General features: G+C 39.0%; 1 protein-coding gene across 19 annotated transcripts in view; it reads right to left on the bottom strand.

The window, feature by feature from the left end:
- ARHGEF28 (Rho guanine nucleotide exchange factor 28) overlaps positions 1-26,201 on the bottom strand; it is a 75,763-nt gene that overhangs the window by 22,247 nt on the left and 27,315 nt on the right. For 5 of the 19 annotated variants that reach the window (XM_032441321.2, XM_085530308.1, XM_015848866.3 and 2 more), the window contains 22 exons: positions 24,304-24,605; positions 22,405-22,588; positions 21,032-21,143; positions 19,448-19,528; positions 18,529-18,568; positions 17,883-18,006; positions 16,469-16,595; positions 16,050-16,105; positions 13,944-13,995; positions 13,199-13,352; positions 12,958-13,079; positions 11,911-12,051; positions 11,245-11,495; positions 10,763-10,885; positions 10,278-10,395; positions 9,173-9,427; positions 8,237-8,313; positions 7,430-7,608; positions 6,752-6,846; positions 5,171-5,353; positions 3,330-3,461; positions 2,459-2,553 (listed from right to left, as the gene is read on the bottom strand). In XM_032441321.2, the coding sequence (XP_032297212.2) occupies positions 2,459-2,553; positions 3,330-3,461; positions 5,171-5,353; positions 6,752-6,846; positions 7,430-7,608; positions 8,237-8,313; positions 9,173-9,427; positions 10,278-10,395; positions 10,763-10,885; positions 11,245-11,495; positions 11,911-12,051; positions 12,958-13,079; positions 13,199-13,352; positions 13,944-13,995; positions 16,050-16,105; positions 16,469-16,595; positions 17,883-18,006; positions 18,529-18,568; positions 19,448-19,528; positions 21,032-21,143; positions 22,405-22,588; positions 24,304-24,605 (3,003 nt within the window). Of the gene's footprint in view, positions 1-1,847; positions 2,058-2,458; positions 2,554-3,329; positions 3,462-5,170; positions 5,354-6,751; positions 6,847-7,429; positions 7,609-8,236; positions 8,314-9,172; positions 9,428-10,277; positions 10,396-10,762; positions 10,886-11,244; positions 11,496-11,910; positions 12,052-12,957; positions 13,080-13,198; positions 13,353-13,943; positions 13,996-16,049; positions 16,106-16,468; positions 16,596-17,882; positions 18,007-18,528; positions 18,569-19,447; positions 19,529-21,031; positions 21,144-22,404; positions 22,589-24,303; positions 24,606-26,201 lie in introns of those variants that run through there. The other 14 variants (XM_015848869.3, XM_085530310.1, XM_015848873.3 and 11 more) reach the window with 7 other exon arrangements.

The following is a 26,201-nucleotide window of genomic DNA, read 5'->3' as shown; positions in this document are numbered from 1 at the left end:
TGGTTGAGGAAAGGGAGCACCATTTCCTCATTTCCTCCAGCCCTTTCATTCTCCATCATCTCCGTACAGTATTTCTGCCCCCATATCTTCACCTCCTCCTCTGCTTCCTTCTACAATCATCAACCTAAAAATTCACTCTGCCAACAGAGGCTAACAGAGGGGATAAAATGGGGATGCTATACAGTGTCAGGGCAGACACAAAGTAATTTGGCCCTTCTGTACTGGGCTGCTACAATGGGCAGCAGGTAGGGAAGAGGAGGAGTGTGAAGAAGCAAGGGGAGGAGAAAATGTGGGCAAGGTGAGGAAGATTGCAGGAAGGAAGACCCAAACACTGAACAGAGGTAAAGGATCAACTCTACACTTCTTTTGTTTTTATAAAGCATGTTTGATTTAACAAAGGAGGTGTGCAGAAGGATTAAAGGCTCAGCTAACTTGGGCATGGCTCAGAGGAAGCAAATGGCTAACTCAAGCACCTGTCACAGTCTAAAGGCAGCACCGCTTGAAAACTGGATATAGTCTGGATATAGGCCTGGGCTTCAATGGAAGTCAGATGGACCCAGCGGTCCCTGCCAATCTCAATCATTCTAAGATTATACAATGGAATAATGAGCAAAAGGAAGGTTTAACTGAGTTACCTAGTCATGTAACAGTATCACACCACTTATAACTTCAGTACAAGTCCTTTAAGCCCACGTAGGTCAGATGCAATGGATTCAGGTGTTTTAACTGTGCTGTAATCTAACACCGCATCCCAGCCCCTCTTCCCTCTTTGTTAAGAACAATAACGAGCAGCAGAAATGTGGATATTCAAATTCTGGGGAATTTATAGTATTAGAATTCTACTACATCTACTTACCTGGCACCCACAAACTGCATGGGCAATGGTCTTCTTTCTGATGCACCCAACCCCAGAGCTGGGGGCTTTTGCTCTGACTTTCTAGCTCTCTGCCTATGATAGCTGCCTGATCCCAGTGTTGCCATCCCACAGCCTCGGGGCAGCACAAAGAGCATCCAAAGGCAAGGACCGGAGGACAGGACATCCCCTGCCTTTGACGACCCTTTCGTGTTTTGTTTGCTCGCTCTGCCACCTCCTGGTCAATTTGATTTTGACACGGTTAGATGCGACACGACTGCTGCCGCAACAGTCGAGACAGGAAGCGTAAACTGGGATGGAAAAGCTTTCTCGAGATCCTCTAGATCCACTGACTCTCAAAGCTAGCTTGAAAGTTAAAAATCTCCAAAGATGGAGACTCCTCAGCCTCTCTTGGCAACTTGCGTCTGCTTGATTACCTTTCTCTTGCAGTGCTTTTTCCTTATTTACAGTCAGAATTTTCCTTGCTTCTACGTGTAATCTTTGACACTCTTCATGTTGCTGTGAACCTCTGAGAAAAATGTGGCTCTGACTCCTCTGTAACCCCAATGGCATTTTTTATATGTGGGACTATTGGAACTTTTCAAAGTGTAGATTTAAACACCCCCCTCCCCTCCCCTCCCTTCCTCATCCCCTCATTTATGAGGTTATTGAACATAAGGCAAGGCTTATAGGCAGATATGTATATTAGTTAGAGTAGTACAGAAAGACCTAGAAAAAACAAGGTTTCAGGCACACATCCTCTTTTGGATCTGAGAGACTCTACCCTAATGCTATGTATCTTCTTTTCCTGCAAACTTTTCATTTCATGTCCTCCGTCTTCTATTCTAGTCTCAGCCTTAAACAATAATACTTCCATTTACTCTCACATTAATTCATGTTGCTCTTGCTCTAGCACTCCTTCGCAGTCCCTTATATTTTCCATTTATAATTCTGCTCAGAACTGACTTTTGATTCTGTTTTTTCCCCTAGATTTGTTTAAGAGTTATAGGACTTTGAAAAATGGGTAGTTTATCTTCTATTCTCTAATTTCTCTGTCTTATTTTAATTCAGATTTTTGAAGCAAGCTGGCATTAAGAAAATCCATCCTATTTTATATGCTTGTTCTCAGGATGAAGTTCTTCTGCAGCATATGTCTTCCTTGCATTAGCTGAGGTCTCTGTCATTGCAGGAGACTTTCATCATCCTGTGAATAGGAGGAGGGAGCAGAGGGAATACTATCAGCCCCACAGGGTTGGATGTACTGAATGATGACAGCAGAGAACCAGGCTCTTAAGTGGTCCATACAAAAGCACTGTGGCTGCCACACCCTTTGCTCTATAAGCCTGGCAGGAACATTGTTCTGTGTTTGGACTTTTCTTGGGTTTTATGTTTTGTTTTGTTTTGTTTTTTAATGTTTTTATAAATTCATTGTTAATTGCAGTGAATTCTACTAAACTGAATTATATAGACTTTGATGAAATGTGCCTATCCCATGCTTTAGATCTTAGAATAATCTTTAGATATCCCATAAAAATCTGTACAGCTCTTACATTCCCAGTGCCCAGAGAGATAAGTGCAACATGAAAGAGAAATGAGTTACAATACCTTATACTCTACACTGGCATCAGAAATTTCCTTTTCAATAGGGCAAGCAGTGAGATCAACTTCAGGTGATTCTTCAGCTTCCTTCATTTCTGCATCTAACAAATAAGACACCAACAAGATGCAAGAGAAAGTTAGCAAAGCATATTCTGACTGCAGAAACAAAGGCTACACTTTTTTACAGCTACTCATGGGATGCTGTAAATACCTGATGCCAAAGGATTCTAGGCTGGGGAAAAGCAATATACAAAGCCAGGATGGCACAAGTGGGACAATCTTATCTTAAAAAACCATTAGCATTTCAATTATGAATTATTTCATAGCATAGCCATATTAGTAAACATTCTCTGCAGGTATGGCTTGTACAGGACTTCATTTGACTTTTAAAATTTTTTTTATTTTTTTTATTATTTTTTTTCAAGATCATTATGCTAAACCTTTTAAAGCTGAAATAACCAGAATATCAATCCTACTAGCAAGTTGTTTTTTATGCTTACTGACAAAAACTGGCTGTCGGGAAAAAAAAAGAAAAAAAAAAAGAAAAAAAAAGAAAAAAAAAAAAGGCCTATACATTTGCTGTAAAGCTGAGCAACAAAGACTAGAAATCATATAAATATTAAGTATGAAGAATCGCAAATCTGACTCAATAAAGCTGATTGCAGACATATGTTGTGGAAAAATTGCAATGGATGCAAACAGTTCATTCACTTCAATGAAGTTATATGACAATTTACTCAGAGTGTTTGCCCAAAGACAACCTTTATTACATTATTTTCTACTGATTCTGCCACAGACTGAGAAAACTTTCCAAAAAGAAATCCTGTATCAATTACTTTAGCAATCTGAACACATAAAAACATCAAATTTTACTCACCATCGGGGAAAGATTCCAAGATTTCACTGGCACTACGTCTGTGTTTCGAACTTAATTCCTCGGTACTTTCCTCTGATGATCTGTCCGTTTCATTCACTTGTGATGCCGTGACAGCAACGTGGAGACTTTCAACTAAGAAGGAAAATATGAACAGTTACTGAGGCACTGGAAATAGATCCTTTTTGCACAAATCAATGACAATGAGTTGTAGAATAGTTTAGTGTGGAAACGAATATTCAAAGATTATACAGTCCAACCCTCAGGTCAACAAAACTGGGTCACTCAAAGCCTTGTACACACAGGCTTGTAGTACATCCAGGAATGGCCATTTCACAACATCTCTGAGCAACATGATCCAGTTTTTGACCACCCTCATAGGATGTATTTTTTCCCTTTATTTCATTGGAATTCTCCATGTTCTAGCTTGTTCCCTTGTCCTGCCATGAAGCACCTTCAGGAGAAGTTCAGCTTCTCTTTTATAGTCCTTTGAAGTGGCTGAAGAAAGTAACATCCATCAAGCCACCTTCTTTCAGGAGTGAGATCTATCACCCCTCCTCAAACATCATGTTCTCCAGACCCCTAATCATCTCTTGGTGCTCTTTACTGAACATTTTCCATAAGGCCTTGTGCTCAGCAGTCCAGTGCTGGACACAACACTACTAATATTTCTCACCATGGGTGAACAGAGGATAAACCATCTCCCTCAACTTGCTGAAAATACTTTTCCTAATGCAGCAACCCATTAGGATGTTGTCTTCCTTTGCTTGCAAGGACACATTGCTGGCTTATGGTCAACCTTCTGTAGATTGGAACTCCCAGGTGCACTTCTGTAAAGCTGATTTCTATCTATTTAGTATCCAACCTAGCAAACATAAACTACCCCGTCCCAGATGCAGGCCTTTGCACCTGTCTGCCAAACCTCTTGAGGTTTCAATCAGTTATTCAATTGTTACTTCATTAATAAATCTGCAGTAATGATCTCAATACCTATTCCCCAGAGAATCCCTTAATAATACATTGCCAGCTGATCATAATCCTGTAAGCCCAAAAATCCAGCTAATTTTCCAGTAGTTAAGCAGTCCTTATGTCGCCAGTTCAGCTGCAAGGATATTGCAGACAGTGCAGTGTTGAAGGACTTGTAGATGTCATGGCAGAAAACATGTGATGCTCTCTTCTCATTATGAAAGCCACCAGGTTGCTCAGACACTTGCAATACCTCTTCAAGAGCATATGGCCTATGATGAACATGGTTCAGTTTATCAGGACTCATTTCAACTGAGTTTAACAGGAATTTAGTTAAACTTCCAAATAGACAATGCACCCACAAATATTATTACCTATATTCCTTCAGAGGACTGCACTATAGACAGTACAAGGCTATACACCCTCTGACAGTCTGCAGAAAAATGTGGCTCCTACAGTAAATATGGCAGACATTTCTTGGAAAATCTGTCAAGACTGTCTGCAGTTCAGTTTGTACATGACCAAACAGGATTCCAATCTGTCACCAAATCAACAAACTCAGGTGAAGATAATGGAGCAGATGCTGTGTTATGCTGCATCCAGTGATGTACTTCACAAGACTGTACTGCAAGACAACCAGCGACTGAAACATTCCTCAAAATATAATGCCATGGTCCAAACTACTTATAATAAGATGTTATTCACTAAACATATCCCCACTAAATGCATCTTACAGTCTTCTTTGTGTTCTTTGCCAGGTCTCATGAGACTTGGAAGAACTGGAGCACAAGGCAACAAGGCTATACTTTATTACATTGAAGTATCTGCCCATATGGCAATTGAAGAGCCATCACTGCACACTTCCAACACAAACTCACCTTCTCTGAGAGCTGCTACCAGCAATGAAGCAGCCTGTGGAGTTTCTCCATAGTCAGGTTTGATGAGGAGGTGAGGTTCCACATGAACATCTTCAAATCCACTCATATCTACTAGTTCTGCATAGATATGCAATTTGTCTTCCAAGCAACTGCAGATTTGCTGATCTTGGTTACTCAGTGATTCTGTCAACCAAAATTGAACACTGTATTAATATTTTTTATCCTGTGGGTAAAGCACATTCCAGATATATACTTATAATCTTTACACCGCACAGATATTGCTAACTTGAGATAGGCAACAGGCTTGTTCAGTGCCTTTTAGAGTGGCCAGGAACTGAATTCATTCATAATCTGTCCTGATGAAAGCTGGAAAAGACACTGGGTAGGTCACTGTCTTACACATGAATAGTAGGAAAATGCCTTGTGGGGGTGGTTACAAGCAATGGAAGCAGAACAACTGGCAACCCCCCCTGACTCACAGCACTTTAGAAAGATGCTGCTGCCCAGGTAGAGAACATGGTTGTAAAGGTATGTCACATAGACAGATGTCCATATACCCATGAGTCATACCACTGAAGAACCCAGAAACAACCAGCAAGTCGATCAGGCTGCTAGGACAGAAGGGGCTCAGGTAGGCCTGGATTGCAACATAAGGGTGAATTATTTCTTGTTCAGTGGGCCCATAATATCTCAGGCCATCATGAAAGAGATGCAACATATATATAGGTTCAGGATCAAGGGGTGGAGTTGACTATGGACAATACTGTACACGTTATCCATGCATGTGAAATGTACTGCAACTAAGAAAGCCAAATGGAAAAAAACTTCTGGTACAGAGAATGATGACTGAAACATAAATATGAGGCCTGCCAGGTGGAGTATATCACACTCCCACAAACCCTCCATGATAAGAGCTGTGTGCTTACAATAGAGGAAGCAACCACTGGATAGCTGGAAAGATATTCCGTGCTTCATACTGCTGCCTGGATTGCTATCCCGGGCCTAATAAGTACATGTATATATGTAAACATAGAAAATAATCATTAATTTCCTTTTCAGTCTTAGTACGTAGTTTTTATCTCAAACTACAAGTTCTACTTTTTTTTTTTTTTTCCAATTCTCTCCCCCATCCCACTGGGAAGGGATGAAGTGAGCAAAAGACGGTATAGTATTTATCTGCTTGCTAGGTTAAATCACAGGAAAATGTCACAAACAAGTGAAGCCTTACAGTTACTGAATATTGAGGTACTTCCATTAGCAGGAAACCATTTGACCTCAATGATAGTTTTATAATTTCAGCATTTATTCTCAAAAATACATTTCACTTTTTCTTTTGTACTCAAAATAAAAAACAAAAATGTGAAGAGCTTGGAAAAAGGCAGTGGATGCTGCGGCCAAGTTGGTGTTCAGTGCCAGGTTGGATGGTGCTCTGGGTAGCCCCATCAGACAACCGTGGCTTTCTCTGCTGTGACTCTCCTTATTAAGCCACTCTGAACCCATCAGCCAATATATGCATGTTATTTATCCATCCTAACCTCTCAGGACATGGGAGCTGTCAGAGTGGCAGGTATGGTACCGTACCTTGACATTTCTGGATTTTGCATGCTTTAGCCTCAGTAATACGTCTGTCCTCATTGAATTCACCCAGTTTTCCTTCTTCTTGTTCCTCTGGACAACTGTAGAAATGAAGCAAAGGCAGACAAAATAATGTCTGAACACATATTCATTTTCAGTACAGTGCTGCATTTATAATAAACTACAAAATACCAACCAATTTTGGTACAGACCAGGCCCATGTCATTTGCCCACTTCCATAAAAAGCAGTAACTAGGCATAAACAAGGCTGAAGGATTCCTTTTTAATCCTGGCAAGACTGTAAGTCTATGGTGCTTAGCATAAGGCTCACACCTGGAAAGTAATGCCTTCCCTGCCACACCTAGTGAACAAATACTATGGTGAGACTGGGGATTTATCCAGAATGGATTCATGGGCATTTGCAAGATTCAAGAAAGCATCCAGTGCCAAAGGCAAATGTAAGGGAAGCTTAAATTGACAGGTAAGGACATCTGAGAGGAGCAGGAAAGGTCTATTGGTTCAGTGAGAAATTAGATGTAAGACAGTAAGTTTGAGAGAATAGACAATGAGGTTTTGGCATCTCTGAACTCAACAAAGAATGGAAAGCACACTGACAAAAATATCTAAATGACCTCCTTTTCACTTTGAACTACCAGGGTTACTACAAAGGCCTTTTTCTCTTACCTTTCCACTGCATCTTGAATATGCCTCATCCAGCTGTTGCGCTCCTCTTTAGAGTTCATATGAACTTCATACATCTCAGGTCCTGCAGATGAAGCACTAATCAGAAACATCCCCCTTTCTTCATTGGCTACTTCTCTTACAATGAGCTTCTGAAGAGAGATGACTGAAGGCTTCTGGTCCTGGGAAGAACAATCACAATACACACAAAAATAAATGTCTCTCTCATAAAATAACACTTTTAGAAGAGGGCTCTTTTTCAATTCAGACACATTTAACCATTTTGTTAAATACTTTATAGTGTTCATGAATAAGCAAAGCACTGGGTATGTGCTAAAAACAAATACCAGAGGCTCAGTGATACTTGAGACCCTTTGTTTATATAGCATTTATATAGTTTGGGAACTTCAGTCTATGACCTTTAATGCATTTTATGTGTGTTTACTACTACTACACTTCAGTCAAAATTATGCTTCTGATTTGTTGTGTTTTGTTTTTGTTTGTTTGTTTTGTTTTACAATTCATTTTAGATAAGTGTAAGAGCTTGCTCTGCTTCCTAGCTTCATAATCAGATGAGGCATGTCACTAAACCTCCTTCCGTTGCTTTCATCTCTCTTCTCAAAAAAAAACCTCTCAATTCTGAAAAGAATATTAACTTTCCATATACGGGTATATTACTGTTCTGAATATATTATCAGTATTAAAGAAATACAATAGTATGTGAGAATAACCTAGAAAGCAATCTAACTGTTGAGAAGTACATAAATAAAGAAGTAACATACACATTCACAAGTCTGATAATATACTTACAACAGCTGCAAAAATGTACTTCTGATCTTTTTCTTGTAAGAAGAGCAGCATATCAGTTAGAAGCAGAGCTAGGGTATCTCAAAAAGAGAAAAGGAAAATCATATATTTTTAATGAAAAGTATTACAGGTATGCTTAACTTCTATTTTTTATCTTTGAAAAAGAAGAAACCCTGGTCAGTAACTCACAGAATCCTACAGTAAGCCAAACAAGAAATACCTGGATTATTCAATGTTCTGCACAAAGCAACAGCAAGCAATCATTTTGACTCTCCTAGGAAAGGCCATGCTTTGTGATGTCCACCCTTCTGCAGCACAGTGCTGAAGCACCACAGAAAGAAGAAACCTTCATTCAAACGTCCTCTGAGCTTCTCCAAGCTTTCAAAAGGCAGCCTAATAAAGAGCACCCTATGCGAGTTTTGTTTCGTACACATTGTAAAATAAACTCGCAGCTCAACATTATACTAATGAAAACATTTATGGAATAACAGTGAGCATACAAGCTCGTACAGCTGTAAGATGAATATTAGTTAAGTTTCCAAAAAAAAACAAAAACAAATCCCAACATATGAAAATCAGATTCTGGGCTTGACAGTGAAAATTGGGCTCCAGCCATATGTATTTTCAGGATTTCTTTACCTTTACCTTAGTGTCTATGTCCCAGTACCACTGTGGAACAGTACATGATGGTCAGTGCTATAAACAATACAAATGTGCAATACAAGAACATGTTTCATGGGATGAAACTACAAGCTGTAGGAATTATCTATATAGGGCAGCAGCTTTTAGAGCTATTCTTCTAGCAATTAGTTGAATATTCTCAATACCATTCCCTCAGAAATTTATGTTTGCAATACAGTGTTATAAAATATCTTCATTCTTAAACCAGACAACTTCCATTTGTTATCTATCGAGGACTTCAGTGCTAGGATGGAATACCTTTGAAACGACCAGTTGCTGTTTTCCAGTACACTAAACCTTCATGAAGAAGTATCCTCTCTTTTCTCATCAAGTCTTGCTTCCTAAAAATGTGTCCACTTTTCAGTTTTGTATATGTTTTGTTTTCTGTTCGGTTGAGAATTTCCATCAGTTTTTGCCTCTTCTCATACTCATTAACTTTCAAATCTACTGCTGCAATCATGTCCTTAATTAAACGAAGGGCTTTGCATAGGTCTTTATGTTCTTCTGTTCCTTCTGTATGAAACAAAAAATAAACAATGTGATAGGAATTAACATATTCAAGACAATTCATTACTCATTACTTTCTAGAAACTAATGAACATAATGTGAGGCTAAAATTGATAACTCTGTAATTCTACTTTAAGCCTGGCAATAGAGATGTTGCAGGTATTTACCTTTGATTTACCTATTAAAAGATGACAGACACCTTAGATTTATTCACTAGTCAAAACCACACGTTGAATATTTCTGACCTACTTATAAGCTGTTAGAATTTACTTTTTCTTTTTTTTTTTTTTCCTTATCTAAGTAAATCATACAGTATATTGCTCTTCTGGCTACGAGTTAAACATAGAATAGGACTGAAAGGACAAAATGTTTACATTTGGATACACAGCTTTCTAGAAACCAATTTATAGCCCATTTTAGGGGCAATATCTGTAAGCTGATAGCATTTATAAAATGCTCTGCAAAGCTGCAGGATAATTAATGCTTTGTTTGAAAAACTGAACAGTAATTTATGAATCATTTGCCTAACCTCACAAGACACCTGACTGTATTCATTAAAAAAAAAACATGCTGAACGTGCCTGAATTAGATCACATCCTCTGTTCAATATCTTTCATTAAAACATGTTCTTCTGGACTTCTAGGCCTTACCCAGAGATTCTCATGCCATAACATAACAAAGACTTCATATACCAGACACACTGGGCAATATCTGCCTTAACAGTAGATACTTTCATTGCTCTGGCTCTGCACAGAACAGTGAATTCATCCCTAGAATAAACTGTAGCAGTACAGATTTCCTTCATTAGAAATGCACCACAATTTCAGACATGAAACAACACTCGGTTTTTATTCACCTTTTGTGTACTGCAATATCCTTTCAACTAGAACAGGGTATTTGGTGATTCTCTGAGTGACAAGCAGAATGCATTCAGGGATTCCTCGGCGACGTGCCAACAAATTGCTGCTCCTCAGCTAGACAGACACAAATACATGCTCTCAATAGTAAATTCATATTAAAGCACCAATAACAAATAATATCTCAGTGTGCTAGAATAAACTAAAATAAAATGTTGGGTTATCCAAACTATACCCAAGTAACAATTGCTGCCCTGAGGGAAGAGGTATGCTGTAATAGGAATATGCATGTAACACACACTGGATGCCAAAGCTTTCAAAATATTGAAAGGAAAATGTGATTTATCAGCTTTCTCTTGAAAAAGAAAAAAGCTTGCCCTTTTAACTAGATATTAAAAATGAGTTACTGAATATACTGAATATAATCTTAATCCTAAATTTAAAGTAAAAACTACATAGCCATCATATTCTTGTGAAAGCTTACTTTAATGAAATTCTGGAACTTCTTGTTTTGCTGCAACTCTTTGAAGAGATTAACAGCTTCTTTCTGATGGCTGCAAAATTCTCCATATATTTTCTTCATTTTAGTTGCATTTTCCTCTGAAAACTGAAGAAATTAATAATTGAATTGTGCTCAACAGAAAAGCATATGCCCAGAGATTGTAGTATGTATATCATTTTATAATATGCATACAAAAGTATAGTATTTTACACACACAGCACCTGTAACTCATATGCTACTTGTTTCTCAAGTTCTTTGAATTTCACTATCAGTTCCTACCAATGCAGAATGAAAACAGGCTAGCCATTTTAGGAGCAAGAAGAGGAACACAAGCTGGACAAATACAAGCACCACATTCTTGCTAATAATTAGACAAACTACTGTTTTTCAAACATACTTCCTTTGAGGCTTACGTTTGAGAACCTTGAGTACATAAAGGATTAACGGAACTGATGCCTCTCTACCTGTTGCACAAGGATATCTCCGATTCTGCTGATTACAAAATTACGTTCATTCCCCTCCTCACACGATTCCTGCCGTCTCTCCCTCATTCTGCAAAAGAACTGCCTATGAAACTCCAGTAGCTCATCTAAGCAGGGGAATATTCTGTCCACCGTGCTGTGGTCCAGCTGTAATTCTTCTTTCATTCCCTTCCTGAATATTTCAGACATAATGAACAGGGTGTGGATGTGATGCGCTTCTGTTTGCATCAGCTCTGCAGTATAAAGGTAAACAGCATATTAATCATTTTACACACATTCATTATACGGTCATTATCACTTTTTCTGTATTAGCCTCAATCCTAAAAGATTATATCAGTCAGAAGTCTTAATTTATCTTGCTCTAGTACAGCTCTCACAACTGCCTGTGCTGCAGTAGCCACTGCTTAAACTGGAGATGGAATGAGTTCCAGTGAACAGTGTAGGAGTGTCTTAGATAGTCACCCTGTTCCAACACTGGAACCTAGAGTTCTGACTCTAGGGAACATTGTAATCAAAGTGTTCTTTGAATCTTATTATTTTTCTAAATGGAACCACTCATTCTACCAGGCATAAAATATGGCTGGCTCCCTCTATTTTCTACAATTGTTAAGTTGTTTTTAAGCCTAGATGAAGCTTTAACATACTGACCAAAAATGACATCCTGCCTCTTGGCGACATCCTTTTCTTGCTTGTTACAGAACATCGGATCCACAACAAGACTCCATGACTCCGCTTCAAACTCGTGTGCATCTGAACTGATATCCATCCACTGAGATGAATCCACCTCAACTGTGGTAAAACAGCAAATCTCATAAATAACAGCCAGAAAAACATTAAGGGACATTCCTTTGACTGTCATCTATTGATTAAGTAAGGGGGACACATGATAGGGATGAACTTCAAACAACTTTTGCAAATGCTGACAGCAGTGTTACAAAAGAAAGGCTTTCCAGATGTCAGCAGCATTACCAATCTGTTGAAATGCAAATGTGACAGTGGGGGAAGAGAACAAACAAACAGAATCTTCTTTTCTCAGATTAAATCCTTTTATCCTTCTTTGCTTGGAGAAACTTTTTACAATTTAAATACAAAATCCAACGCTGTAGAAAGTAGCTGTGATGCTGAGGATCCTCTGGTCCTCAGTTGTAGATAACTGGCAAGAGATACCTGCACCATCCTTTGAGGATGAATGCCATATGGCTTAGAGATGCAACCTTGCACCTAACTACAGAAAACACTATTTCTATTCATCTCACAATGATGTGCAGCCATTTTAGGAGGGCAGTAAGCCAGAGGTAGATAAGATTTGGGGTTACAGAAGGAACAGAAGTGATGTAGATTAATTTTTTGCAGTGTGCACTGTCAATGGAAATGACCAGATGAGCACAGAAATAAAGCATACATCTTCTAAAAGAATGCTAAATACGTCTCCCCTATTATTTTCCAGTGGCAATACCATACAAAAATATTCTAAAAGTTATAAAAAAGTTATTTATCAGGAAGAACAAAAAAGTTATATTTTAAGATTGTTGTATTTGATTGCATCACATTAATGAAGGCCCAGCTATAATTAGTAAAAATAGAATTCTACTAGAAGAATGTTCTACTAGAAGAAGTGGCTTCCTACATCAACTCATGAATTTTGCACTTTGCAGTACGGGTTAAAAAAGGCAACACTAGTGCAATACTTCTCACCTTCCATCACAAAAGAATCCATTGAAGAATATGTCCCTAACGCCTGTAACATCTCTTCAGATCTTGACTTGGTCCTCCATGTGGTAGCTTCAGAGTCCTGATCAGGAAATGGCATAGATCTTCTATGGCAAAAAGGGGTGGGGGGAAAAGAAAAAAAAGAAAAGAAAGAAGATTTATTTAATTGTTCCATTTTCCTAGAAATACTCAATGATGAATTTAGCGTTTGGTAGCTGTCCTCTACCTTTCAAAACTGGTGCCAGGACCAGGGACACTTTTGGACAAAGAATGGGACTGCTGCAATGCTTCCCTCCTCCCAGCAGAGAGTCCAATAGGTACAGAGGAAGAAGGATGCACTGAGGAAATCCCAGGCTGTGAAATGTCCCCAAAGAACAAATCTGTGAAGCAAAGCATAAAACAACATTTTGATGATGCACAGCATGTCATCAATATTAGTGTTACACTGTAGAATGCTTATCAGTTTTCATATGCACCTATACCTGATAGCACCTTCCCAACAGTAAAGTCTGTGATGCTTTACTACAGAATATAAAGACAAGCCCCTCAGTTAAGTGGAATAGCTCCGATGTGGATACTGGAAGAAAACAGTCCCCAGTCACAGACACACTCACATCGCAACCTGAACCCAAGGAAATCTAAATACATATACATATGGTGAATGTCATACTCAAAAGCACAAGATAGACAGAACCATCTACATTTGATTTCCAATCTCACTGAAAACAAAACAGTAAAATTCACCCTCCTTTTAGTAGGTGAGGAGATAACTGAGTTTCTTCATGAAGTCCTGCTTATCTGTATCAGATATGAGAAGCACAACTCTTTTTCCTAATGATATTGAAATGAAAAAAGAAACACAATGATGAAGGATAGTTTGTGCTGTCATTCCCATGACTTCATAAAAGAGGTTTAACTTATTCATACCATATTCACACACACTCACAAGTCTATTACTTATTAATACTTACTTCCAACACCAACTTGAGGTTTGTTTTTGCTATGGTACCTCTCCTGGGATTTCTGAAAAGAAATGATTTTATGAACCTACAATGAAATCGCCTCTGACAACACACTGAACAGTCAAGTTAGTAATTCACTTTCATGTATCATACAAAAGAGCCTCAAAAAAAACAATCCTAAGTTATGGTCCTAATTTCAACCAGTAACAAATAAACCTAAGACAAAGTAGAACATTATTTGTACAGCAACACAAAACTGAATCTGTCTACTCTAAACAGAGCCACTGAGCTATTGCTTTCTGAATTTCTATATCAATACTGCCACAAAGACAGCAAGAAAAGGAAGTAATCTTTGGGGCCTTATAGTCAAACATTCTTGATGGATTTGTGGCAACATGCTACCTGATGAAGCCTCAGAATCAGAAGCAGAACTGATTCCCCTTCCAAGCTGTACTTTCCAAAACCTGTAGCAAAAGTTTGCTGTACTTAGATATGTAGTTTCCCTGGGGTGGGTCAGTAAACATTTTCTGTAACTCATTCTCATTGACATGAGTCAGAAAGTGGCCCTCGTCTCCTCTTGACAAACATCTTACCAGTTCCAGTAGTTAGAACTGCCAATTCAACTGTCCTAGTGTCCTCTACTTGGCTAGATATTTGTGCTAGGCTATACCATGACTAAAATAAGTATAACGAAAATAAATATAACTAAAATTAAAAAATTTTTTTAAATTAAAAAAAAATAAAAATAAAAATAAAAAAGACAGTTTAACGTCCAGTTTAAGCCTTGTTTACCCTGAAGACTCTGTATGGAATCATTCTCCTTGTAGGCTGCCATGATGTAAAACTCAACTATACCAGGAAGAGGCATTTTTCTAATTAGAAAAATGTATAACTGTATCACTGTGGCACTTCTATGCCAGCCCTATTCCACAAGAGCAATAGCCTTACATATCTATTTTTTCCAAGCACCATCTTTCTTGTAATAAACTCACCTTATGTTTACTGCTACTTTAAGGGAAACAGTATGTATCACCTTTAGCCCTGGCTTTGTTCCACACAGTCTTTCAGCCACTCTGCCCCAAGCCTGTAGCATTGCCTAGGGTAATTGCAGCTGAAGTGCAGGACCTAGCACTTGGTCTTGTTGAACCTCATATCACTGTTCTCAGCCCAGGGATCTATCTACCCAGATCCCTCTGAAGGGCCTTCCTACCTGCAGGCAGACTGACACTTTCTCCCAACTTGGTGTCATGTGCAAACTTACTGAGGATGCACTCAACACCCTCATTCAGGTCATCAATAAAGATACTGAACAAGACAAGCCCTAGTATCAGCCTATGGGGAGCACCATTCATGACCAGTCACCACCTGAATTTAACTCCATTCGCCACAACGCTCTGGACCTGGCCATCAAGCCAGTTCTTTACACAGCAAAGAGTGTACCTGCCCAACCCACAGACTGACAGCTTCTCTAGGAAAATAACATGGGAGACAGAATCTAAGGCTTTGCTGAAGTCCAGGTAGACTGGGGTTAACAGGCTCTTCCTCATCTACCAGGTGGGTCAATCATAAAAGGAGATAAGGTTGGTCAAGCAGGACCTGTCTTTCATGCTGGCTGGGCCTGATCTCCCAGCTGTCCTGCACATGCCATGCAATCTCACTCGAGATGATCTCTTCCATAACCTTCCCTGGCACCAAGGTCATGCTGACAGACCTGCTGTTCCCCAGATCCTGCTTACAACCCTTCTTGTAGATGAGTGTCAAGCTGGTAAACCTCCAATCTTCCAGAATCAGGAATACTGATAGATGATGGAAAACAGTTTGGCAATCATCTCCACTAGCCTTTAGATACCCTCAAGGCACACCCATCTTGTCCTTGTAATTCTTCAAAAATACAAGTAATTCTTCAAAATGATTTTTTACCCTTTTCCACAAATTCTTCTTCAAACAATAGTGCTTGGTGATGCTCACATGAGATATTTTAATACCCTTGTAATGCTTCACATATAGACACTGGATCTGGGCAAACTTCCTTTACATTTTTTTCCCTTCAGCATTTTTTTTTCTAGAATCCTTGGAAAGCGATTCTAATAAGAACAGTGTGGTGGAAGAAGTTACCTTAGTGCACACAGGAACACACTCCTTACAGTTCTTATGCACAATCACATTGCAATCTGAAAGAGAAGTAGATTTCAAAGCTAGATGCTGAATAGGGGTCTTAGGCTGCAGATGATGTTAACCTCAAAGTTTCTCTACACTTCCTCCTTCAGGCCCCCTTATTAAAATAGCCTGGATGTTGTTCTCAAGCAGCAGGCCCTGGCTGGGAAGGAGGCTGTTGTGCTGGGCTGGAAGATGCCTGTGGTCTCTTCTGAAGCTACCACCTGCTTTCCTTTCTCTTTTTCCCCTGCCCAACTCAGCCCATTACATAAAATAGGTACTTCCAAAACCAGGCAAGGCTCCTTTTAAAATGGAATGCTAAACCAGGATCTTGTAGCAAAGCATTGCAAACTCACATATTAAAATCAGTAGCTACTTACAAGAGCACTGCAGGGACTCTTTTCCTAGGAGTGCCTTTTCACAGGCCATACATGGCATAATTCCAGAGAAGGTTCCGCTTATAAAATTATGTCTGTTCTGTTTGTCTTTGGTATCTTTATTTTTTGTCTTCATCCACAACAGCACAAGCAGGAAAAAAGGGAGAGAGGAACAGGAGAAAGAGGGGGAGTATTAGGAAAGAAAATAAAATGATTCAACACTTTTCTTGAGAGCAAAATATTTTGGAACATTTATTGCCTGTAAAGGGACACTTATAATAGTATATTATATTATAACATCATTAATGGCCTTGTTTCCACTGACAGCAAACCTTAACAAGGAAAACTGGCATTTATAAGCCTGCAAAAACAGAAGATCCAGAAAACACAATTTATGAAGTCTTACAGACTGGCCACACGCAACTGAACAAGTATAAATCTCTGCATCTCCTTGTGAAATCCATAGAAACTCATGCCTGTGCAATTAAAACCATGTCTATATAACCTTATACAACCTGTATTAAGGTATTAAATGACATGGGAAATAAACTATTAGTTAACAACATTAATGAATTTAATAATTTTTGCTTCTTTTTACAGTACTTCTTCTGGTGTGAGTACACATTCCTCTGAGCATTTCTGGCATCACTGTTTAGGAGACCACACAGACACACGCTTACGTATGGCTGCTGGACTGGACATACATATTCACAGCCAGCTCTGCAATGTTCAAAGGTATCACCACAGCAGCAGTTAGCCATCTTCACATCCACATGTCACAATATCCTGGGGCACAGTAGAATGTAACAGGCCAAATCCACCTCTAAGGCTGCTAATGCCATTCACTCTACATTTCAGAAATCTCAAAATTAGCCCTCAAATGTTTTAATCTGCCTTTCACAGTACGTCTGTTTGGCTGTGAAGGCCTTGTATCTGCAACTCTTTAATGTTAAGCGGTACTTATTCATTCAAGAAGCCTTGTTAACATCAAATAAAGAAAATTCAACTTATTAAGTGCCAATGTGGAGGTTACAGAGCTGAGCACTTGTAGGAGTAATTGCAAGAACAAAACCATAACTTTTATTTAATACATATAACTATTTCTTAAAGGCAATTCCAATATTTTAACTTCATCTAAGGAGTCAAATAAGATTATTCATAGTATGAAAAAATGGCAAAGTGCAATCCCTGCTATAATTTGTTTAAGCTACTGTTTAAAAGAAGAGCTGTTTTTCTAATGCCCTTTCAGGATATTCTGCATGTATTTTAAAATTAAAAGATAAAGATTGAAGTTCTCCTTATTCTGTAGTTTTGTAATAAACAATGGTCTATCTTTATGTAAAAATTTAGATTCTCATCTACAAATCACACAGTCACAGCATCATAAGTAATAGTACACATATAAGTCTCAAATTACCTTGTACTTATTCCGTGTGCTGGTCATTCTACTCATCAGAAAGCTGAAAGTCCGACTCACTTTGTATTTTTCAGACTCTGTTTTTGAAGGTACGATATACTTATCCCATTCTTCCTCCTGAATCCTAGAACACAGACCAGCAAAAACAACACATGCCAATGGGAAAAAAAAAGCAAAATCTGGATGGTGGTTGCCTACCATTTACAACTACAGTGTTCAGTTCTTTTTTTCAGTTTTCTTTTTTGTTGTCACTGTTAAATAGGTTTTTTATAAAAATTAACTCTACTGGACAGGTGGATGGTCTTTAAAGACCTTCCTAATCCAAGCCAGTCCGTGACTGCATAATAGCCCATATAATGCACAGACTGCACGATGTGTTACCAGCTTGTCATGACTATCTAATCATGACCCCCTTGCTTTTACTGGGGTCATTTGGCTGCCTACTGAGTTAGCTCCCACTGAGCAGATTCCACTGCAAGATGTGCACATCACAGTGAGCCCAGAAACAAGGAGCCAGGGGATGAGCTCTGTGCAGAATGTAAAACTGTGTATGCAGATAGCCAGGCAGGCAACTGCTCCACCCTACGCATGTATCTTTATAGACCGTTACCAGCGCTGGGAGACACATATATGACAAGTACCCTACCTTTTCTCTCGGGAGTGCTCAGGCAAGCTGTACGCTCGTTCTGTAAGACACAAGCAGTTAACCAACACTCATGTGAGGAAGTCATCATGCTCAGGGGAAACATGCGACCTCCATCAGACCATAAGCCTGTCTTTAAGCAATTGCAGTGTCACTTGAAATTTAGGGAAGCAAAAAAGTAAACACGTTAGAAGCAGCTTTTCCTACACCATGTCCTACTAGAAACTAAGAAAGAACTAGAAAATATATTTTTTTTTATTTGACAAATCAGACTTGAACTATTTATACTCCCATTTATTCTTTAACTAATCTGTCATAATATATCTTAATGATATTCTAACATTCACAAGTGCAACTTTATCTAGAGCCTTTTTTTTTTTTTTAAATCCCCTTTCATACGGAAGAGTTATTAGATTGTGTTCTGCAAAAACTGGGTGACATATTACAAATTTACATCCTGGAAAGACTGAAGAGATCTCATGGAGGTACTTTTCAACAAAATGCCTAGAGAGCAATAAAAAGGTAATAGATAGATCAGTAACCCAGATTGCTTTGAAAATTAAGAGCCCTCTCTACTATTTCCATATTAGAAGTCATTTAGTTTTGCAGAGACCGCTTGGAATTATCACAGAGGTACTGACAAACCTAACTTGAAGCATCAGACTGTGCCGTTTTTCAAATTAGATGCAAATGTGAAAATGCTGCATAGAGTTGGTTTGCCTTCAGGCACACATACACTTCATGTTAGTTAGAGCTGGAACACTTATCAAAGAAGCCATGAGACCAGAACAGCATTTCAGTAAGCTGCCAGACAAAACCTGTGCAACAGGATGCTTTCTGAAAACACAAAGGCCACATGCCTGAGGGAGATGAAGACGGACTCATGCATAACAGCGTATAGGGTTGTGGTCTTGGTACTTACTACAAGGGTGGAGCAGGGACACTGACTTAGAGAGTGAGAGAGCTTGAAGGAGGGATCGGCCACTGTTCGTGGGAACACCATCTACAGAGCAGGGACAAATCCTTTACTGTTACAGCCTGCTATTACCTTCTTGAATAAAACCAAGTAGTTGTTCTCAAACTCAGTATATTGAAAAGCTTCCATCAAAGAAAAGATGGTGATTTCCCACTATTTCCTAATACTCATTTTGAGAAAGATCAGCCTTCTGCCATTGTGATTTGGTGTCTACCTCACTACAGTGCCAGGCACAGCTGGGCTCTGAGTAAGATGCCCCCAGTACTGGCAGCTGGGCAGAGGGATGGGGGCAGGTTTCTATCAAGCATACACGTGATGGGACCCAGACACAGCCATGCCACAACCTGCAGAGGTTGGAGTGAGAGTGAGGCATCTGCAGCCCTCACTGCCAGCAGCTGGTGGTGCAGCACATGCCAAATGTGCTGCACAAAGGCCTGTTTCAAAAGCATTGCAAAGAGGTTTCCACAGTACAGGAAAACATCTAGCACAGACTGACTTAGGGGGAAGAGATAAAAGAATAAGAGGAACATGAACTCAAGCCTGAATCAGGTTGGTGCAGGTAATAAGTCTGAATGAAACTTAATGGTCTGTGAAACCAACAGTCCCTTTGGCAATGAGGTCAAAAGAACTTGGTTTTAAGTCCACACATGTTGCAGAGCCTTGCTTATCAGTCATCTGATATCAACCTGTCTCAAGACACAATCTTCTTATTTACTTCCTCCTTGCTTTTACAAAGATATCTCACTAACCTGATGGATACAAATGGTTGTAAACATGTAAGTGAAACAGCAAAATATGATGCAGCTACATGCTGCAGTAGATAATCCCTCTCATAAGACAATCTGAAGCCTTACTATGTATCTTAAAATAGAACATGTTAGAAATAATATGTAAGAAAATACAGTAAAATAAATTCATTTTCTATGATACAGGAATTGAAGTGATCAGAAGTGGACTGAGCCCAGCCCCAATGGAGAACAGCATATGGATGCACTGCATCCAAATCTCTGTAACATCTTGGCTTGCTGGAGGAGGTGGGTTCTGATGTTGGAGAAGACCACAGCACATTCACCACTTTCAGACATTCTTCAGTATCTAAGGGAAGCTGGGACCACCCATTCTCCCTAGGCATTTCTGTGCTATCCTTTGCATCCTTTCAGTTTCCACAGGGCAAACAACAGAAGGTTAGGGTAAGGCTTTTTGAAAAAGAAGATTACTACTCTTGTCTGCATTACTTTTTCTGGCTAAGCACTCTCATCACAAATCTTACGGCCTCCCAAGGATTAGCTGCTATGTGTGGTGTAATGAGGCAGGACATGGAAGAAGAGCAATGGAACATGACAGGGGTACTTAACAGCAAATAACCCATTCTTCCACATGCACCGGTGTGATCTGCATGTTTCACGGACTTCGGGCATGCAATTACCAGGAGGAGGGGAGGCCTGAGTAAAGAGGTCAGCACTGGGTTGAAGCAGGTAAACATGAGATGGGGTTGAGCCTATTCAAAGCCAGAGTAGAGCTACCACTGACCTTCACCTGAATCGCCAACTGTGAAGTCCTGAGGAATGCGAGGTCTTCCCAATGAATCTTTAGGTGAGGAACAGGAATACGAGCGTGACCGAATTCCAGAGGGTGCACATTCCTTCAAGAAATTGCAGCAGATAAGAACCTTTACTGGTTTGAAATTAATCAGTAGCAGAACCGAAATAAAGCAGTGGTAGAATTTCTGGAAGATACAACTGATTTTATACGTAAGTGTACTTGCTTTCAGTGAAGCTTTACATTTAAGTACCATTAGTGACCATTTCACTTGAATTCTCACACAGCCTGTCATAATTTTGTCATGAAAAGTTTTAGTGTATTTCATGAAATATATTTTTGTACAGGTCAGACTAAGAGAAATATTACATTTTTCTCCAATTTTGTGGCAAGAAGCATTCAGCTACTTTTGTGCACCATTATATCTGATGACTGAGTTATTTCTTTTACTATGGAGGTCACCAATTATTTGTGTTTCAATACTACAAGAACATTTCACACAGACTAACACTTTGCCGTGGCAATTAGTGATAAGAAAACAGTTATCCTCTCTCTTCCCACTACTTTTTTTGGACTGTGATTTAGAAGACTTTCTGATTCCCAATTATGCTAATGATACAGCTTGAAAGGAACTTGCCATGATTTTTCAGTACACCATTTTAATTTCAAGAGGCTACTTCTAAACTGCTTACCTTACTGCCCTTGAGAGCAGCCTTAACAAAATCAACTACTTGCGCAGGACTTTTTTCTTTCTTAATGAAATTATTTGCTGAAGTTTAGATAAAACTAAATTTTGGTAAGACACTTATCTAAAAAATCTCTATGAATATAAAATAACTCTGCATACGTGTCTGAAGTTCCTAGAAATTACATCATGGACTAAAGAAAACAAAGCAGACAGAATATTTTGGAAATTATAATCGGGAGGAGAGGTTTGCACTGCTCATTATAGAAAACCCCGCTGATACCCCCAGAGTCTGGCAACTGCTTTAAAACAGGCAACAGACTGGTTTTATCCTGTTGCCTTTTCACATTACTGCAGCTGGTTAAATGTTTGCTAACTATTTTGACTAGAAAATGCTGATTCACTAAACTTGATCTATGTCCTCTGAAACACTTCCAATAAATGATGCTTTATCCAAAGCTGAAGTAAGTCACTGGTGGTCCATTCCATGGGCTGCTGCCAAGGCTGGCCACAACCAGGAGCACCTGTTCCACACCCCCACCCATGCTGCTCCCTGGACTAGCACCTGTAACTTTCACCTAGGAGATGATTTTTCCCTTTAAGATTCAAATACTTCCTCATATGTTTTCAGTGACTGACATAACAGGAAGACAATCCAAACCAAAACAGTACTGAATACCTTGGGCTGTGGACTGATAGATAAGGGTAGTGATTCTGTCCGGCTGATGCTCATTTCAGAAGAGTCTAATCTATCTCTGCTACAAACCTTCACCTCTCGATGTTCAAGAAGAGGATTGGGTATACTTGATCTGTCCGAAACACCTTCACTTCTGCTGTTTACTTCAAGGTCATCGAGACTAGAACTGAAGCAGACAACACAGTATTTAATTACCATACACTCTAGGAACCAGTCTCGATGCAACATGCAATACCTCTGTATGCTCTGCAGTTAAATAACAACCCAAGCCACCACTGTTTCAAGTTATGTCACGCTCTGAGTGTCTTCTCATGTTTCCAGTCACTTGGTCACTGTACTCCATCACTTTGCAAAGGACTCACCTGTCCTGACCCTGTTGATCTGCAGTACAGATGTATGCATTGCTGACAGTGTTATGGGGGACAGTGTCAAAGGCCTTACTGACGTCCTGGTAGACCACAATAACATCCTTACCCTCATCCACCAAGCTGGTCACCTCGTCATAGAATGAAATCAGGTTTATCAGACAGGATCTACTGTTCATAAACCCACGCTGACTAGGCCTCATCCCCTGGCTGACCTTTAATTGGTCCATGATGGTTCCCAAGACTATTTGATAATATTTGATCACATACATTGATTTATAAAGGTCAATCAAATCTTTCTGAAAATTCAAATAAGCTCATAAAGCTCATATAGGCCTGAAAAAGTTGAGAATAATTTTAAAAGTATAGGATAAAAAATGTTTCTATCCAAGAGAAGAAGGACATTTATATTATTTTACACATTATCCTCATAGCTAGCTAGAAGAAAAGAGCAGGTGGGAAAGAAACTCTTTTAGTCTAACGTGTGTTCTGTTATCTGTGGAAAAACATTCCTTCTGGTAGGACCTTATAGTTAATTAAGGAAAGGAATGTTTTGATATAGCATATACTATTGATTACTTCAGTCAGCAACAGATATTGCTGCTTCCTTTTCAAGTGTTTTTATGTAAATGTGGTGCCCTAATTCCAGTTAGCCCAAATACTCCTGGATGGTAGGAGACAGTTTCCAATTATCTTGCACAGATGCAAGAAGAGGTGGTTTTCAGATCTCTTCTATGCAGAAGAAGCCTGTTATTGTTGTTGTTGTCTTTTCTTTCCCCCTCCCTTTTTCTCTCCCCCAGGGAATTAACTACTTGTTAAAAACAAAAAGAACTATTTCTTCTTCAAGACCCCTTCTGCATTCCTAAGGTCATTTAGTTCCTAATATAATCCAAAGCCATCTGAGAGTGTCCTTAGAGATCTGCCTCAGAGTGTTATACCAGCAAAAGTGCAGATAAAAAATCTGAGCCTGCTGGAGACAGGAGCTGTACTGTGTGTATTGTATCTTCTGGGAAAAAAAAAACAAACCAAAAAAAAAACACATGTATATGCAATCAGGAATCTTTTGTTCCTTCCACAGGTCAGTGCTAAGAAAGAAAACATCCACAGAATTAGACAGATTTTGAAACATTTCCCTAATGGTAAACATAAATGTAGAAAACTAGGGGTGAAATCACAATTTCTGGCAAAAATGGCACAATGGAAGTTCTAACAGTGGAGAGCTGATTTTTGTTTTTTGAAGAATACATACACACACACCCACACACACAAGGATTAAAAAATATATCTAAATTTGCATTAAAATGAATTTGCTTAAGGGGACACCCTTTTGTTTTTTTTAAAAAAAAACCATAGCTACCATACAGAAACAGATTATTAAGACAAATATCTGTGATTGAAAATAGTAATTTTACCTCGATAAAAACATTTATTACCCTAGATTCTTCTTTGACCTTTTAAACAAGATTTTATCATAAATAATTCTTACTCTGGCCATAACGTCAGGTCAGTTCCATACCTTTTTTTTTTCATAACAGCATGAAGTTGGCTCTGCTCCTTAATAAACTCATTTGTCTTGAATGGAAGGTAGGAATCTGCTTCATACAGATCAGAAGGTGAAACAGTAGGTCTTAAAGCTGCATTTCCTTCATTTTTCACTGACATCTGATTTCCTTCATTTGGATCACATCTATACTGGTCGTTCTCCTCAAGGGAAGGAGACGAAGAGCTCTTTGCTATTGGGGCTGAGCTGGTGGGATTCAGACACGTGTCACTACTAATACTATCTCCATGAATGTAGTTCATTTTTAAATCTTCAGCCTGCAGAGAAAGATCAAATGCTGGTCAAAAGAAGTAACAAGATGCATCAACAAAGAGCAAACGGTTATATGGTTTGCCTTTTTTTATCTATTACTTTTCACAGCGCATTAACTGTAAACAAGATACATGGCTTAAGAAGCACTAGACCTTGCATTACTTTTTCCATAAAAGCAGCAGTAACAAATTAATATTTGTAAGTCTAATTGAATTCTCTCTCATATCTGTGACTTGGTTAAATATATCAAATCATAAATTTATAGTTTGCATTTTAAAAAAGGCTTCAGGTCAAGCAAAAAAAAAGTATGTTTAACACATTGGTGTGAGGAAGATATGGGGGAAATTTCTAACATTGTGTTGATTTAGTTGGAGAAATTAGCCTACACATGGTGCTCTTTTTTTTTTTTTTTTTTTTTTTTTTCCCTCCCCAGCACTGGCTCCCTAAGCCTTGTGATAAATGTTATGACCTGGAACAGAGGTTGTACATGGAAGGAAGGGAAAGTAATCTTTCTTTTTTATCTTTAGCAGTTGCAAGCATGAAACATCCCTCCTCTTGAGCAAAAACAGGAATGCACTTAGGAATCATGTTTACTCAGGTACAAGAATTGGGCTTTAAACTCTGGTTAGAAATTATTAACTCTTTATGAAATACAGGTTGAATTTTCCTGTCAACTCTACAGAAGATACCAGTCTTTTAGACACTAGTACTGTTTAGTTAGATGCTGAATAATAATGATTTGTCACTCAGCCAGAGAAAACAACCTCCAAAAAGCACCTGGATAAGCAAGCAAAAAGGAAGGAGTGGAGGAAGTGTTTTCAAAGCCCTGGTATTTCAGATTGCTGCCTTCCTCTTCTCTAGTCCCACTTGAGACATGTTTTCATCCTGATCATAACAATGTTTCTCATCATAAAATACAGACGCTGACATTTTTACAGCAGTCCATATTTGCACTCAGGTATTTCTGTGGTGCTACACAAGCGAGATGAATGAAAGTAAAATTCTTCTCCCAGGCTTCATGCAGCTGCTCCTCCCTTCAAAGCTATTCACTCTCGGCACTGTTCCCACTCCACACCAGAGGGATTCCCTACCGCAGCTGCAGACAGCAGTGCTAGATGAGCAGCACTCAAAGGGAATATCATCCCAAACAGCAATTTAGTGAGACTGAATGTGGTATTTGCATTTCTGCAGCTCTCTCCTTACAACCTGGATACTGCTAAAATTAGGGATTGTACATATGCATAAACAGACCCTGCCTTCTGCTCAATGCTAGGTCATTATTCTGTGCATCTCTCAGTAGCATTAGGTGTATTTTGAACATGCCATCTTCTGACTGAAACTTCCATCTCAGCTGTAACAAAGACCTGGGCACACAGTGTATGATACAGAACTTAAGTGTTTCTTTCAATATTACAACCTTATTATTTTTTATTCCTACATTCAACAATTTAGCCCAGAGAGAACTCACAGAGCGTTACAAACACATCAGTTCAAACATCACAAAAACCACAACTGCATGTCATCAAAATTTTGCAGCTGTTTAACTGTATACAATGATTATGGTTGGAGTGGTCTCTCTTCCCCAAGTTATTATACTTAAA

Source organism: Coturnix japonica, chromosome Z, assembly GCF_054131305.1.
Source record: "Coturnix japonica strain WE chromosome Z, WE-NBRP24, whole genome shotgun sequence".
NCBI classification, from domain to species: domain Eukaryota; kingdom Metazoa; phylum Chordata; class Aves; order Galliformes; family Phasianidae; genus Coturnix; species Coturnix japonica.
Note: the sequence above shows the minus strand (reverse complement) of the source record. Positions and strands in the feature narration are given on the sequence as shown.